At 30.7% G+C, this 14,205-nt stretch overlaps 1 protein-coding gene across 1 annotated transcript; it reads right to left on the bottom strand.

The window, feature by feature from the left end:
• Positions 1-1,159: 1,159 nt before the first annotated feature.
• On the bottom strand, positions 1,160-8,778 carry LOC143048729 (uncharacterized). The gene is made up of 6 exons (XM_076222588.1): positions 8,673-8,778; positions 8,207-8,304; positions 6,173-6,234; positions 5,377-5,460; positions 4,511-4,592; positions 1,160-3,413 (listed from the first exon to the last, which is right to left on the bottom strand). The coding sequence occupies exons 4-6, from the start codon at positions 5,442-5,444 to the stop codon at positions 3,177-3,179; spliced, it is 387 nt and encodes a 128-aa protein (XP_076078703.1). The 5' UTR covers positions 5,445-5,460; positions 6,173-6,234; positions 8,207-8,304; positions 8,673-8,778; the 3' UTR covers positions 1,160-3,176.
• Positions 8,779-14,205: the final 5,427 nt, after the last annotated feature.

Consider the following 14,205-nt stretch of genomic DNA (forward strand, 5'->3'; position numbering starts at 1 on the left):
CTTTAAAAACAAGCAAATATATCAACAAAGAAACACAAAAAGACATACAGTCAAAGCACATTAGCAAAAATGAAAGACAAGAATACAAAAAGTTACCATAGCACAATAATACAATGAAGAGATGTATAAGTACCGATCCACGTCTTATGAATATTCCCAAAAGTAGACTAAACAGTAAAAGTAATATTCAAAATAAAAGAATACTATAACACGTTATTAAGATTAAACAACGTCAGCACCTAGAATTTTTACGTCAAGACCATCGTGTATTATTTGTGCAGTTGATACGGAATGTTTATCAACAAGGTCTTGGTATCTTCCGATTTACTTTTTTTTAGAAAAAAGGACGAGACGAGACATTACCCAGTTTTATCAACTTTCTGCTCAAACATTGGTGAAGTTTAATAAAGTATGAATAGCAGCAGCAAGCTCTTCAATACCGAAAAGTAGGGAAATGTATATCCCATATGCAGATGAAGTTGGTATATTTCTACTAAAGTGGTGGAAATTGATAATTTCAAAATAAAATCGTCTTGTGTTTGTCATAGATTCTGGTACTGAGTTGACCGCGTATGTCAAGACAATTTGTTAAAAAGGTCAACCTCAAAATTCAACAAATATGTTGTCAATAAGAAACTCCAGCATATGAGCACTTGTTTCTCTGTGCGGCATGTTTTACCTTTTTGTTCACTATTAACAAAATATGCCGTATTGTATTTGAAAGTAATAAATTTATAGCGTATGTTACCATTTTTACGTAGAAAAGCATTATTGATTATTTCTTTTAGACGATTTTTCAATTTCAAATGGGGAATGGTGGTATTCAGGGTTGAAAAATCAAAAGTTTTGATGGAGCTTATTTTCCAGAAGTTCTTTTAGAGTTTTTTTAGAATCCACACATGGTTGATACCCCAATGCAAGTAAACAGTTTCACACCATTTCTGAAGACCCTCTTTCATTACGGACAGGATTTCTGTCAACTTAATGGACAACTGTTCGTCGAAAATGCAGATGAGCCGGCAACGTACCGTTGTTTGTATAAACATTCCCCTGCAAATGGAAATTGGATATGGCGAGTAATTACAAATATCAACGATTTATTAATATCAAAAAAATAAAGCAAACATGAAGACTGTCTATATCTTCAATTTCATTTCTTTATCGCAAACACAATAAACTATATATATAAATATACATTGTATATATACATGTAAAACAATAAAAAAAAAAAAACAATTGTAAAATAAATAAACATTTAGTCAATATTTTGGTATAAGTAAGTTTTGAGTAATATTTATTTTCAAATTTTTCAAAATATTTATTGTATATGTCATGATTTGTATCACAATAAACAGGTCTTTGGTTTGACTAAAAGTATTTCGTGTCCGTTGGTTTGTTAAACTGTCATTGTAGGAAGACTTAGTATAATGTAAACGCTTATTAGTGTTTATTTGTCCACTTGTAAAGATATCTTGCATTTAAACGACATTTTCTTGAGATATTATTTTAAATACAAAATATCAAAACTTCGTCCAAAAACAATTAAGTAATTGTAAAAGGAAATTTTCCCGCATCTTAAATTTTGTTTTTTATTGATTAGTTTTTGGATAAGTCCTGTTGAAAATTATTTGCTATTTAATCTGTTAAATTTGAGTAAAATAAAAATGCCATATAGTAATATTTCCGACGGTTACATTTTAGAAACAGTACAAGAAGAGCAATGGTAAATAAGCAGTTTCTGAGTTATGTCCCTCACCAGAAAAAGTCGTCAATTATGAGTGCTTTTTTGCATCATTTACTAGATATATGGACATTCCTGAATTTTTTCTTTCTTTCATAAGTTCAACAAGCATCTTTGAGGTCGTTATTAAGCAGGAGAATCTTGATAATGTGTATTCCATAGGTTGTAATCACATTTAACAGTTACCATGATTTAAGTTGCCGAATAGTTCGGTCAACATTGAAGGGAAGTGATGATTCCCCTCGACGGACGAATTAACTTACACCGAAGTTTATGACGGAATATAAACGAACTCAAAGATTTCGAATGGTCTCGGAAAGTTACCTGTTATATAGTATTCATGATTCAAGGAGTATTTATAATGCCAAAGATTTATACTATATATAAATAAAGGTATGTGGTATGATTTCAATGAGACAACTATCCAAAAATACAAAGAATGAGGGTGTAAACAACAAATACTTATTATTCAATTAACATCAACGAAATCCACTATCAATATACTAAAACAACTTATACTCACAAATTACACATATTAAAATAAGCCCTAATTGCTATTTGTGACATCATATACAAATCTAGTGGAACATTTCAGATGATATTTCTTTTTCAAAGTCATCAGATCAAAATGAAAATGTATTGACTGCAAAACATATTTTCTCAATGTCTACATGCACACTATTAAAACATGAAGTAAAAGTTGATTATATACATGAAAGTAATAAATGCCTCTATATTGCAAATGCAGTGCCGTCTTGTTAGAAGAATCACAGAGGAAATTGCTATAAATCTCAGTATAGATACAGGTAGAAGTGGTATGACTGCCAGTGAGAAAACTATTTAACAAATTTTAAATAATGGGGCATACCATAAAATTTTCATTAAGTATAATTGTTTGATCAGCATACTTTTGACCCTAAAACAATAAGTTTGTATGCCAAACTATCTATTGTCTCTACTTAAAAGATGCATTAAAGTTGATTCTATAGAATTGATTATATAAACAGATTGAATGTAGCTGCCACTGAAGTGAACATCAAGTATGATTAACAGGAATATATAATCTTTAAAAAGTGAATTCAGAACTGCCCACAATGTGAACTGAATAAACAAATCAGATGGAAAATGATACAAACCTTCAACAGATATACTTGAGATCAAAATATATAAAAGACGGCACAACAGTCAAAACGTCTAGGTTCGACATTTCTTATGGATGGACGATTGCAACCTTACATTAAGCACTTAGGCCATTTACAACGTGTTGTTTCCATTTTCATAAGCGACTGATTTCATACCAGTCAAACTGAAGTTAACACATAAGGAAAAAAATGGAAAACAAAGCATTTAAAAAATGAAACAATAAAACAATATACAGCAATTATAGAAATATGTCTGATAATGTTTGAGTAGACACTAAGTATTTGTATTTTGTTCATTTTGTTTTCTCGTAGCCTATCATAGCACCATTCAGTGGAGATTTAGTGAAAACTAGGAGGCATATCACTTTTGAACAGCTGTGAAAGTCCCCAGTTTCATCTTCTGTGTCCATTTCTATTTCCTGTTCGTATGTGACGTAATCAATCACTTCCGGTAAAGACGAAAACTCACGTCCAGCAAATTTTAAACGAGCATTGTATGGAGATTCAGACAGAGCTATCTTTGGATTACCCTATTTATAAAAGACAATTAAAATTGTCATTTATTTAATGAATGGCTATTATCTATTTTGAATTTATTGAACCATAAAACTAATTTTTGACTCTTCACCTTGAATAATCCGCGAAGCGGATTATGTAAAATGTGAAGAGTCAAAAATTAGTTTTATGGTTCAATAAAATCAAAATAAATTATTGCCATTCATTATAAATAAATTTCTATCAAAAATAAGGCCCAAAGAACTTTTTATATTATTTATATTAACAATAACAACGTACACACATGTTGGCGTATGAATACACAACGTCAGAGTGGGCGTGTCGCCATCAAAATTGACAACATTGAAAATAAAACTAATAGTTTTAACCAATCAAAAGACAGTAAAAACACCAAATTTATTTATTTAACAATGTAATAATTTTGACTAAAACCAATTATCAGCTTCATTTTACAATGCAGCATCCTAGTATTTAAATGTATAGGAAAGGAATGATATAGACAGTATAAAATGCAAATGTCAATAATGAGTTATCTTATAATTGTGTGTTTTAAGTTATGCTTTCTAAGCACACATGTAACTGTATATTAATTATTATAAAAAGTCAAGAACGCAGCAAACCTTCGTCGTATTTACTGGTATATAGATGAAAAAGGAAAGATATTGATGCATATATACCACAGTTAAAGTATTTAGTAATTAAAAAAGAATCGATGAAATATACAATAGGGCAAAAACTAATAATTGCATAGATAACAGATCTTTATATCCATTTATATGTAATCCATACAAAACTGGGTTGATGAGATAAGAAATATAATAAATTATTTAATTTAACTTGGAAAATATCTAATACATGAATAAATCGACGTAAAAACTGCAGAAGATTGCATTTTTCTTATTTTTGGATGTTTAAACACATTGACACATCAAGCTTGTTCAAACTCGTGTTTTCAAAACGAGTTGATCTATTTTTTAGTACACTTACGACTTATAACTTTAAGTTCATATCAATTACTACTTTTATCCTTTGCCTTGTAATAGGTATACTTGTAAGTTTGAAAAGAGAGACGGTTTGATTTTAAATACCTAGACCTCTTTTTTAATAATACCTGTATTTTCAGATGATGACAATGATCATCGTGTCTCACAGACAGAGCAAAATCTCCATCTTCTCCATCTGTACCACTTATCCTTCAAAAACAAAACCTTTTATAAAATAAAACTCATGCGTGAAAGTATCAAATGAAGATAGAAAAGTATAACTGAAAAACGCACGTTTAAAAAAATTAATTGTAAAAGCCAATAAATACGGAACAATTTACGTTATTACGAGATGGAACCAGTGAAAAAAAACCTGTAATATTATGAATCCTTATTTGAAGAAAGAGCCGAATTTAAAGATGAATTTATAGTGCCACTTGTATAATAGAAGTTTATCATTGCGTTATAACAGTAAAATTTGATGAGTTACCAAAACGATATAATAGGTTAATGAGACAATAATAAGTGTTTGAGAAAGATCGTTTTGGTCGTATGTTATAAAATACTCCAGTTGTTTGTTCAAGGTTTTAATTTTTCTCAGGAAATTCAGTGTTGAATATAACTGTTTAACATGGGTTATCTTATTTGATTGCCACTGGATGAAGAGTACTTGTTGTGTAATGTATAGGAGGCAAATTTCATCTCGTAACTGAACCTTTTGAGAGCTTTTGAACAGAGCATTGTACATGCAAACAGTATGGCACCCATTCACACGAGATATGGAATTGAAACCAAAGATGGCTACGGTCGCGAATTTTTACAACCTGCGCCACTAAACTATTGCAACACTTTAGCAAATTTAACTGCCGTACGATATAACCACATTTGTTCACCCACGTAAATATTGTGTTGCAAGATATATGGATTTATTAACTATAAGATGGTTTAATCATTAATACATTTTTCTAACTAGATGATAAGCGCAAGTACCAACCTTACGAGATAGGTTTTATCTTTACAGTCCGTAGCCAATAAACATTTTTCGGCTTCTTCTCGAGTCATATCTCCAACAAACCAACTAATAAATAGAAATGGTGTTTTAAGTTTTATAAAATCCCAATCGCAACATGGTCATATAAGCGGGAAGTTTGACTAGACATAAAAACAGGTTCAACCAACCATTCTATTAATTATGTCCTGTACCAAGTCAGGCCTATAGCAGTTGTAATCAAATAGTCCATTTTTATTTGTTGGAGTATGGGTTTGTTAAACTTCGGTGTTTCTGTTATTTTTTCTGATAGTTAATGTCTTTACCTCAGTTTACGTTTGTGACCCGATTTTTTAAAAATTAAACCGATTTATAATAAGTGAATCGCGCTGTTCTACTATTGCCTTTTTAAAAAAAAATCTGAAACCTCTATAATATAGATAGTTTCAAACTGTAATTGATGCCAAAAACCCTAACCGCCATAAAAACATATCAGTTCATGACGCGTTAAAGCAATATCGAGTTATTCAAGTTATATCTTTTAATTACCGATTTCTAGCATCTTTCTAGTATCTATGTTATATATTTCAGGCATTTGATGAACAGCAGGATTTTGCAACAAGAAATGTTGATTATTTATGAAAGCCTTTGCAGAATCTATTTCTCATTTATCTGAACTATGTACCTCTCAATATCTCATCACTTATAATGTTTATAGTAAGAAATTTATGAAATTGATTGGATGGCTTTTGGTGAAATAAAGCGCATGAAATGATCAAAATCTTCTACCTTACTCAATTACCTTGATTTGGTTCTTTTGTCTTTGTCTCGTGCCTTCAGGGATCTTTTTGTTAATAGATGTAACTGAATAATAAAACAACAATTGTATAATAAAAATAAAGTGAGGAAAAATAATAAAATAACATGGCAACATGCTAGTTATGTTATGCATAAAATTTGCACTACGTGACTTTAGCTCTTTTGTTCCGATTTCATGTTATCAATTCGTTTGATGAGTTAAAAAACTGTTGATTTTGCCATTTGATTAAACGCTTTCTTTTAAAAATTGATGTTTTTGGAGTTTAGTATTTTTGTGTTTTACTTTTTCCTTAGCTAGGCAAGGATGAAGTCATGACGTTTTGAAAAGAATCTATAGCCAAATACTTAAGAGAGCATATTATATTCAACCTGAAAATTAAACCTTTAATGTACTCCCTTATCTTTATCTTAATTTCAATTTTGAATTATACCGTTTGTCTCTATGCTATGTAGAAATAATACTACGAATACGTTTGCAATTGTTAAACTGAAAAATCCAAAAGCTTTTAAATACAAGACAGTGCGTATTTGTACACAAACAAACGATAAAAACGAACATGCACAATACTACTTTACGCAGATAAATTGCTTATATTATTGAAGAATTGGCCTCTCTACATTTTTATTTTAGGAGCATGAATAGTTCTTATGTAATGATAGACAAAATGATGAGGTTATATGACAATTATGCACATGAATCGTCCTCACGAGTTTATTTGAATAGCACCAACTGTAAAACAAACTATACCGAAATCTGTATTTGTTATTCAAAATGTAAGTAAATGTAAAGCATTGCTCTTACCGCGCTATTTCATGGAAAATATGACGCATTTAAATTTTATATTTTCCCTTAAAGGGGCACTAGCCACGAGATATATAAAAAACCTAATATTTTTTTTTTGGCTCAATCAGTAATGAAATACAAATAGTGAAATAATACTTCCTTTTTAGTAGCCAATAAGGTTCAAATTTGTAAAAAAAAAAGCAAAAAAACATTGATTATGACTTATTAAATTAAAAGTGAATAACTCGACCTCAGTGAATTCGTATTCATGTGAACTTTAGTTTAACCCCTTAGCTTGAGACGGATAACACGTGAATGGTATGTGTAAAGATATTTAAAGGAAGAGAATGTCAACATTGAAAGTGAAACAAAGTTAAATCATTTGATTGACTGATTTGATCCACAAATAAACATTCTAATTGAGGTAAAAACGATGATAAACATTTTTTTTATCTGCAATATGAAATTGAATAGAATTGAATTGAATAATTCAACAGCATATGTTTGCTTAATCTATTTTTACCTATAGTTATGTTTACATCGCTTATATGGTCATCGGATGACTATAGAGGTCAACTCGATAAATAATTAGATGGCGCCTAGACTCAAATACACACGAAACGAAGTTACGTATTTTCATGCCTGTGCCATGTTTATTGTTTTATTTAGACTTTTAATAATTTGGATCAATGTTTTACATTGTAATAAATCAAATATGAGAATTTGGTGAACATGAGTTTGACAGCTAGTTCCCCCTATCATGAGAAATTGCAGAGGGGAAAGTATTATAACAGTTTACATACTATATTAGTCCATCTTATATACATAATTAAGTATCGTATATACAAGATAGGCGTGTCCATTTCAATGTTAGAATAGGTTCGTTACCAGTCAAAATAGTCTATTTACAAAATATTAAACAAGTAAACTGTATTATTAAATTGATAGCATTTAACTAAAATATATGCATGTGCTCTTGTCGTTCAAAGACAACAATCTTGAGTATCTACGCACTTGGTCTTATGTATCCGTATACCTATGACAATGACTAAGAGAAAGCAATTGCTCCTTTTCATATACCAAAATGTTAGCTTCTTCATATTTGACCTGACCAAAATATATTTTTAGTTTTATCAAAGTATATACAAAAACATAATATAAGGTTTCCGCCAAAATGTTGCAAGAGTAAACTATCAAACATAAGATACAAAATCATCACACAAATGTATATACCTGACGTATCAATTCACATCTGACGTCCTGCTTTTTGATTGGACCAAACAAATCAGTTATCCTCTTCAAATCGGACAGCTTTACACCAGCAATCGGGTCTTTCAAAAGTATGTATATGTATATGAATTTGATGCAAATTAATACAAATATGCTATGAGTACAACGAAAATTAGAATTATATATATTAGATTCCTAACATTGCATGCCCGTGGTCAGTAATTTAACAAAACTTCATCGTTTTTACAATGAATGACAAAATAGTACAATATAAAAAGTAAAAACGCAACGATATACCTACTGCCATATCAACAATGAACCTAATAAGGTGGACTATATATATCTTGGTGCGAGTTTATTTAACATTAAGATTAAGATTTAATTATATATAGTGCAGTGAATACTAGTATATTTTGCATCTGTTTGCTATTTTTATAAACAGAACATAAAGACGAAGCAATAAAATTACCTTTTCGGTCAACTTTTAACAGATATTTCAAAAGGTTTATGGTACTTTTAGATTTCAGACCTTCTTCTCTCGGAAATGCATCTTGCAATCTCTTCAGAAATCTTTCAAAGAACTATAAGTAGATACGAAAAGAAACATTACACAAATTTGCATTTGATTTAAAACTGGTGTTAAAACACGGGCAGGACAGTTCCCCTTGATCCTAAAGCTAATGTATCATAAGTCCAATTCCCTATCTTAGAAACTAGGTGTCCCTTAAGTGGAATCCAAAACATTGCTCAAAAGAGCCAAGAACAAATTATGTTGATCCCTGAGCCCTTAAATTAAGTAGGAACCAAAGCGAGTGTAATCCCCCAATAAAACTGTTTTCACGTTTTAACATTTAATTCAGTAACAGTTAAAACAATATCTATATAACGTCGAGTTAGTTATAATATACAGTGTATGCTACATAGGAAATATGTTATAAAACGTCATAGCAAAAACAAAAGAAAGAAATTAAAATTGATCTTATAACTAAATTAACAAATGTTTATGTATCGCATTTATCTATTGATTAACAATTCGCATATCAAAAACAGGTGAGAATTATAATAATAATGATTGCATTTATAACATTTTATAATTTATCAAATGATATGAGCAAATCAGCCCTAATACGGATAAATCAGCCTGTACAATACTGATCACTGGGGTAAAGCTGATGACCGTAACTGCATTTACGGTCATCCCAAGATGTCGAATGAAAAATTAGGTCAGTTTCTGTATTGTCTGTTAAAGTGTTTCTATATCATTTTCTTTACAAATCATACATTGAAACGATGTAAATTTATAAAAGAATCACTCGAAAATCACTAATTACTTCTGAGAAATGTGCATGAAACGGGAAATTCGATTTGAAAAAATCGCCAAGATGACCGTAAATCACAATCGAGCTGACCGTAACAGAATCAGCGATTCATAACAAGGGTGACCGTAATTGCTTTTAAGATGACCGTAATTTGTAAATGATGACCGTAACTTTTAAAGGATGACCCTCAATTCTAAGAAATATTCGTATTTATATAACTATCTTTTTGTATCAAATGATTAATCGTGTTGGTATACACATGTTAATATGAGAGTATTATCCTATAGGTAGAAGAAAATAAGACGTGCTTCAAAATGCAAAGATTACCTTATGTATCTTTTTTACAGTAGAGGGTTTAATTTTTAAAATGAATTTGCCAAAAGACATGCAAATGAACAGGAAGGGAAAACATGCTACAAAAGAGCGATAAAATGACACCTTACAAGCATAATGAAAAAAATGCGGTGCACAGCCTTCAACTGCTCGACAAAATATTTTTGTTTGTTTCTGGGATTCCTTTTAATGACATATTATAAATACACATTTTTAAAAATGCCAAAAAATTGCATGTTCACCCATTGATATTATATCGTCTTTCATTTTGTCGTGCAAATAAAATAACAGAAATATTTTGAAAATATCATTCGCATAAACTAGTGAAGGTGAGCTCCAGCAAAGTAGATCCTTAAAATAGTACGAAATTGTACGAAAAGCGTATCACAAGGCGGAACGTTGTCAATTTGTATACATACAGAAATGTTATTCATACAGTCAGGATTCTACTTCTTCAAAATTATCTCCCCATTACGCCAGTTCATGCTCACAATCGTAGAAATGGAAGCCATTGTAGGGATGACGCTCTGCCAATTTTGCTCTTGAAAACTGATAAATTTATCCACATAGCACCATTACGATCTATCGTTATATGCCAGTTATATTTTAAAAGACAAATGTATCTACTAGCTAATTAGCATTAGTTAATGCTCTTGTCTGCATTGATTCAACTTAAAAATATTGTCTGTTCGGATGTCAGGTGGAATTTTTGAAAATTCTGAAGCATTTAAAAAAATTCTAATTTAATATTTCGTTGAAGGGCAGACTAAACATTTTCAGTGGTTGAATATTATTAACCCTAGTTATCACACACAAGAAAATCCTATTTTTTCGAAGATATCCATATTCATCATCCAAATTAAAAGACTGTCGTCAAGTACTTTTAGAAAAAAATAGCTACTCTGTTTTTGTGATTCATTAGATAGGTATCTCACTTGACCCATATATTTCATCTTTTCGTACTGTCATTTTTTTACGTTATAAAGTCAACCTGTAGCTTTGATATATAATAATGATAGAATCTGAAGCGAGATGCTATATAAAATACTCTTGCTTTGTACGTTTTAAAGACAAAATATACACCCCAAACATGCCCTAACATAAAAAGGTGCACTCGATTTTTCTCTTTTCGATACAATCGTTACCTGTTTTGGGGAATTTTTTTTGATTCACATAATGGAAGGGCAGAAACGAACATTTCTGACCTAAAAGATTGATATGTTCTCCGTCCGTGATAAAAAAAATTCGGAGGTTATGCATTTTCTACATCAAACTTATAGATACTATATATATAAAAAAGAAGATGTGGTATTATTGCCAATGAGACAACTATCCAGAAAAGACCAAAATGACACAAACATTAACAACTTTAGGTAACCGTAAGGCCTTCAACAATGAGCAAAGCCCATACCGCATAGTCAGCTTTAAAAGGCCCCGATAAGAACCATGTCGTCGACTTGATATCTTATTGTTTTGCATTACTATGTAATAGATACATTGACAACGTATGCAAATGGTGTTTTTAAAATAAGAAAATTGTCGTTTTATTTGTTTCTATTAACTTTTTAAAATTTTGTTACTATATCAAACATTACAGTTAACATTTATCGCTTTCTCGATAAACACAGAGCTTCGATTCTTTTGTTCTATTTCAAAAGTGTTTCCGTCTGCATATATCGAGACAAGTTAAGATTTTAATCTGCTTCCTCTGGAACCATACACATGGGCTCGATTACCAAATATTCGTATGTATTATTAATGTTTTTAATGCTTTTATTGGCATTATGTCAAGTTTTTCTGGTCTGTGTGTACGTTCGTCCGTTCGTCTGTTTGTTTGTCCGTTTGTCCAGCTTCAAGTTAAATAAAATAGAAGCTTAGTACACATTTTCCCTATGGTATGATATTTTTAATTCTAATGCCAAATTACAGTTTTATCCCATTTTCATAGTCCACTAAACATAGAAAATGATAGTGTAGATGAGGCATCCGTGTACTAGGGACACATTCATGTTTCTTCAAATTTTCGTCGTATCGCTGTCAAATTGTGTTAAAATTTTAAGGTCGATATCAATAAATGTTTAATTGTTTACGAGAAATATGCAATTTACTATCATTGTTATAAATCCTAAATATGGCCAATTATATTATAGTTTAAAAAAAGAAATTTATGAAACATATTTATATCCGCTAACCGAGCCCCTATTGAGATCGACAAACTCAACAAAAAAGCTTTGAATACAGTACGGATATTTCTTAGAATTGATGGTCATCCTATAAAAGTTACGGTCGTCCTATATAAATTACAGTCAGTCTTTACAAATTACGGTCATCCTTTACAAGTTACGGTCATCTTTTTACCAATCACGGTCATCCTTGTTTTATGTTACGGTCATCTTGAAAATACTTTGATTATGATTTACGGTCATCTTACGATTTTTTCAAATCGAATTTCCCGTTTCATGCACATTTCTCGGAAGTAATTAGTGATTTTCGAGAGATTCTTTTATAAATTTGCATCGTTTCAATGTATGATTTGTAAAGAAAATGATATAGAAACACTTTAACAGACAATACAGAAACTGACCTAATTTTTCATTCGACATCTTGGGTTGACCGTGAATGCAGTTACGGTCATCAGCTTTACCCCAGTGCTGATGACATTCCACTGTCGATATAAATCAAGAGTTAATAATAATGCTTCTCGAACAGGGTCAATACTGAAAAAAGCCGTATTGGTTCATTGGCTTATACGGGACATTCACTTTACGCTTACTTAACTTCTATATTTTATGACTTAAAATCATAGAATAAAAATTTTGAAAGTCTTAAAACGGAAATACTTTAAAGCCTTTTCGAGTACTACTTTCGATTATTGACATAGTTTCATTTCCGTTGATCGATCAAAGCAGACGATCCAAGAGTACGAATAGTTTTAAAAACTGTCTGATTTATTCTTTCCTCTCTATTTGCTAGGTAAAATGAATTGTAATAAAAAATATTTAGTACTTGGATGAGAAATCAGAAATAACATCTGAAAATGTTGACGATGTTGACAAAAAAAACTCATGAGCGCGAAATTTGCAAACTGACAAGTTATTCCCAGTTCAGAAAGAATTTTTTCTTCATGGTAAGTGTCTTTAAAATCATTAAATTAAAAGTGTTATGAAGTTGCTGTATCTGTATTGGCCCTGGTATAGATTTTCGATCAGCTGTATTTACCCTCGACTTTACGCGTCTAGGATCCAATACAGCTAACCTCGAATCTATAACAGAGCCAATACAGAAACAACCATCTTATGACACTATAGTATAAACTTTAACATGACAGCTATGATCCGGATTTGGTCCTTCGTTGTCAATTTCTCTCCAGAATTGTTTTGTCTCTTCACAGTTCAGGTTCTGCATCAACAGTTTACATGCATCACCTATTTAATTAAATCTGCAGCGTTGATATACTGGTATGTAATTTAAATATAAGCATAGGATTAATCAACATGCCGAACGTATTAAATCTATATCTGTATAAATTACACAATTTGAACTATATAATATCACGAAACAGCAAAAGCATGACTTGTGTAATGAGCAATATGAATATTAGATTTTAAACGACGGGGATAAAAGCAATAATATATTATATGACTGTTTTAAATAAAATACAGAAACTTCTATCAGTGTTATTAAAAGTTTCTTTAAAAAATCTTTAATAATTTAACATAATAAGCATAAAATTATCATGATGAATTTTTCAATTGTAGCAAAATACGCTCGATGTTAAGCAAGCAGCAGCCAATCAATCAATCAGAAGTACAACATTTAAATAATGCTGAAATACATCTCAATCATATATGACAACGTAAAAAGTGTACTCAGAATTTGTTTTTGAAATATACAAATAAAAAGATATGGTGTAATTGACCATAAGAAAACTCCCCAAATGATCTAGACATTAACAACTATAACAGGTCACCGTACTGCCTTAAACAATGAATAAAACCAATATCACATAGTTAGCCATAACAGACCCCGAAATGATAAATGTAAAAAAAAATCAAAATTTACAGCCAGATTTATTAAAATAATAATGAACGAAAAAAAAAATGTTAAGAGTAGATAAATCAAGCTACAGAAAACTTATCACCATAATAGTAATTTTATACATACAATCTCTACTGGATAATGACCCACTAAAATAGCTAGAGTCTGGCCTTAATTCAAGTTCAGAAAAGTAACCAGTTGTCTCAGTCGATGCAGATCTAGCCAAAAGTAAATACTTTGTTTCTACATCTTCATCATTTGGTTTGCCAACAACCAAAGGGTTCCCCATCTCTTCGCGGGTATTAGCGGATA

Source organism: Mytilus galloprovincialis, chromosome 10, assembly GCF_965363235.1.
Source record: "Mytilus galloprovincialis chromosome 10, xbMytGall1.hap1.1, whole genome shotgun sequence".
Lineage (NCBI taxonomy): Eukaryota > Metazoa > Mollusca > Bivalvia > Mytilida > Mytilidae > Mytilus > Mytilus galloprovincialis.

Bases quoted from the DNA above. Each gene is read 5' to 3' on its own strand.
- LOC143048729 (XM_076222588.1), bottom strand. From the start codon at position 5,444: ATGACTCGAGAAGAAGCCGAAAAATGTTTATTGGCTACGGACTGTAAA. The intron at 4,593-5,376 runs GTTGGTACTTGC...TTGTTTTTGAAG, and splicing joins GATAAAACCTATCTCGTAAG to GATAAGTGGTACAGATGGAG. The intron at 3,414-4,510 runs GTATTATTAAAA...TTTTATAAATAG, and splicing joins GTCATCATCTGAAAATACAG to GGTAATCCAAAGATAGCTCT.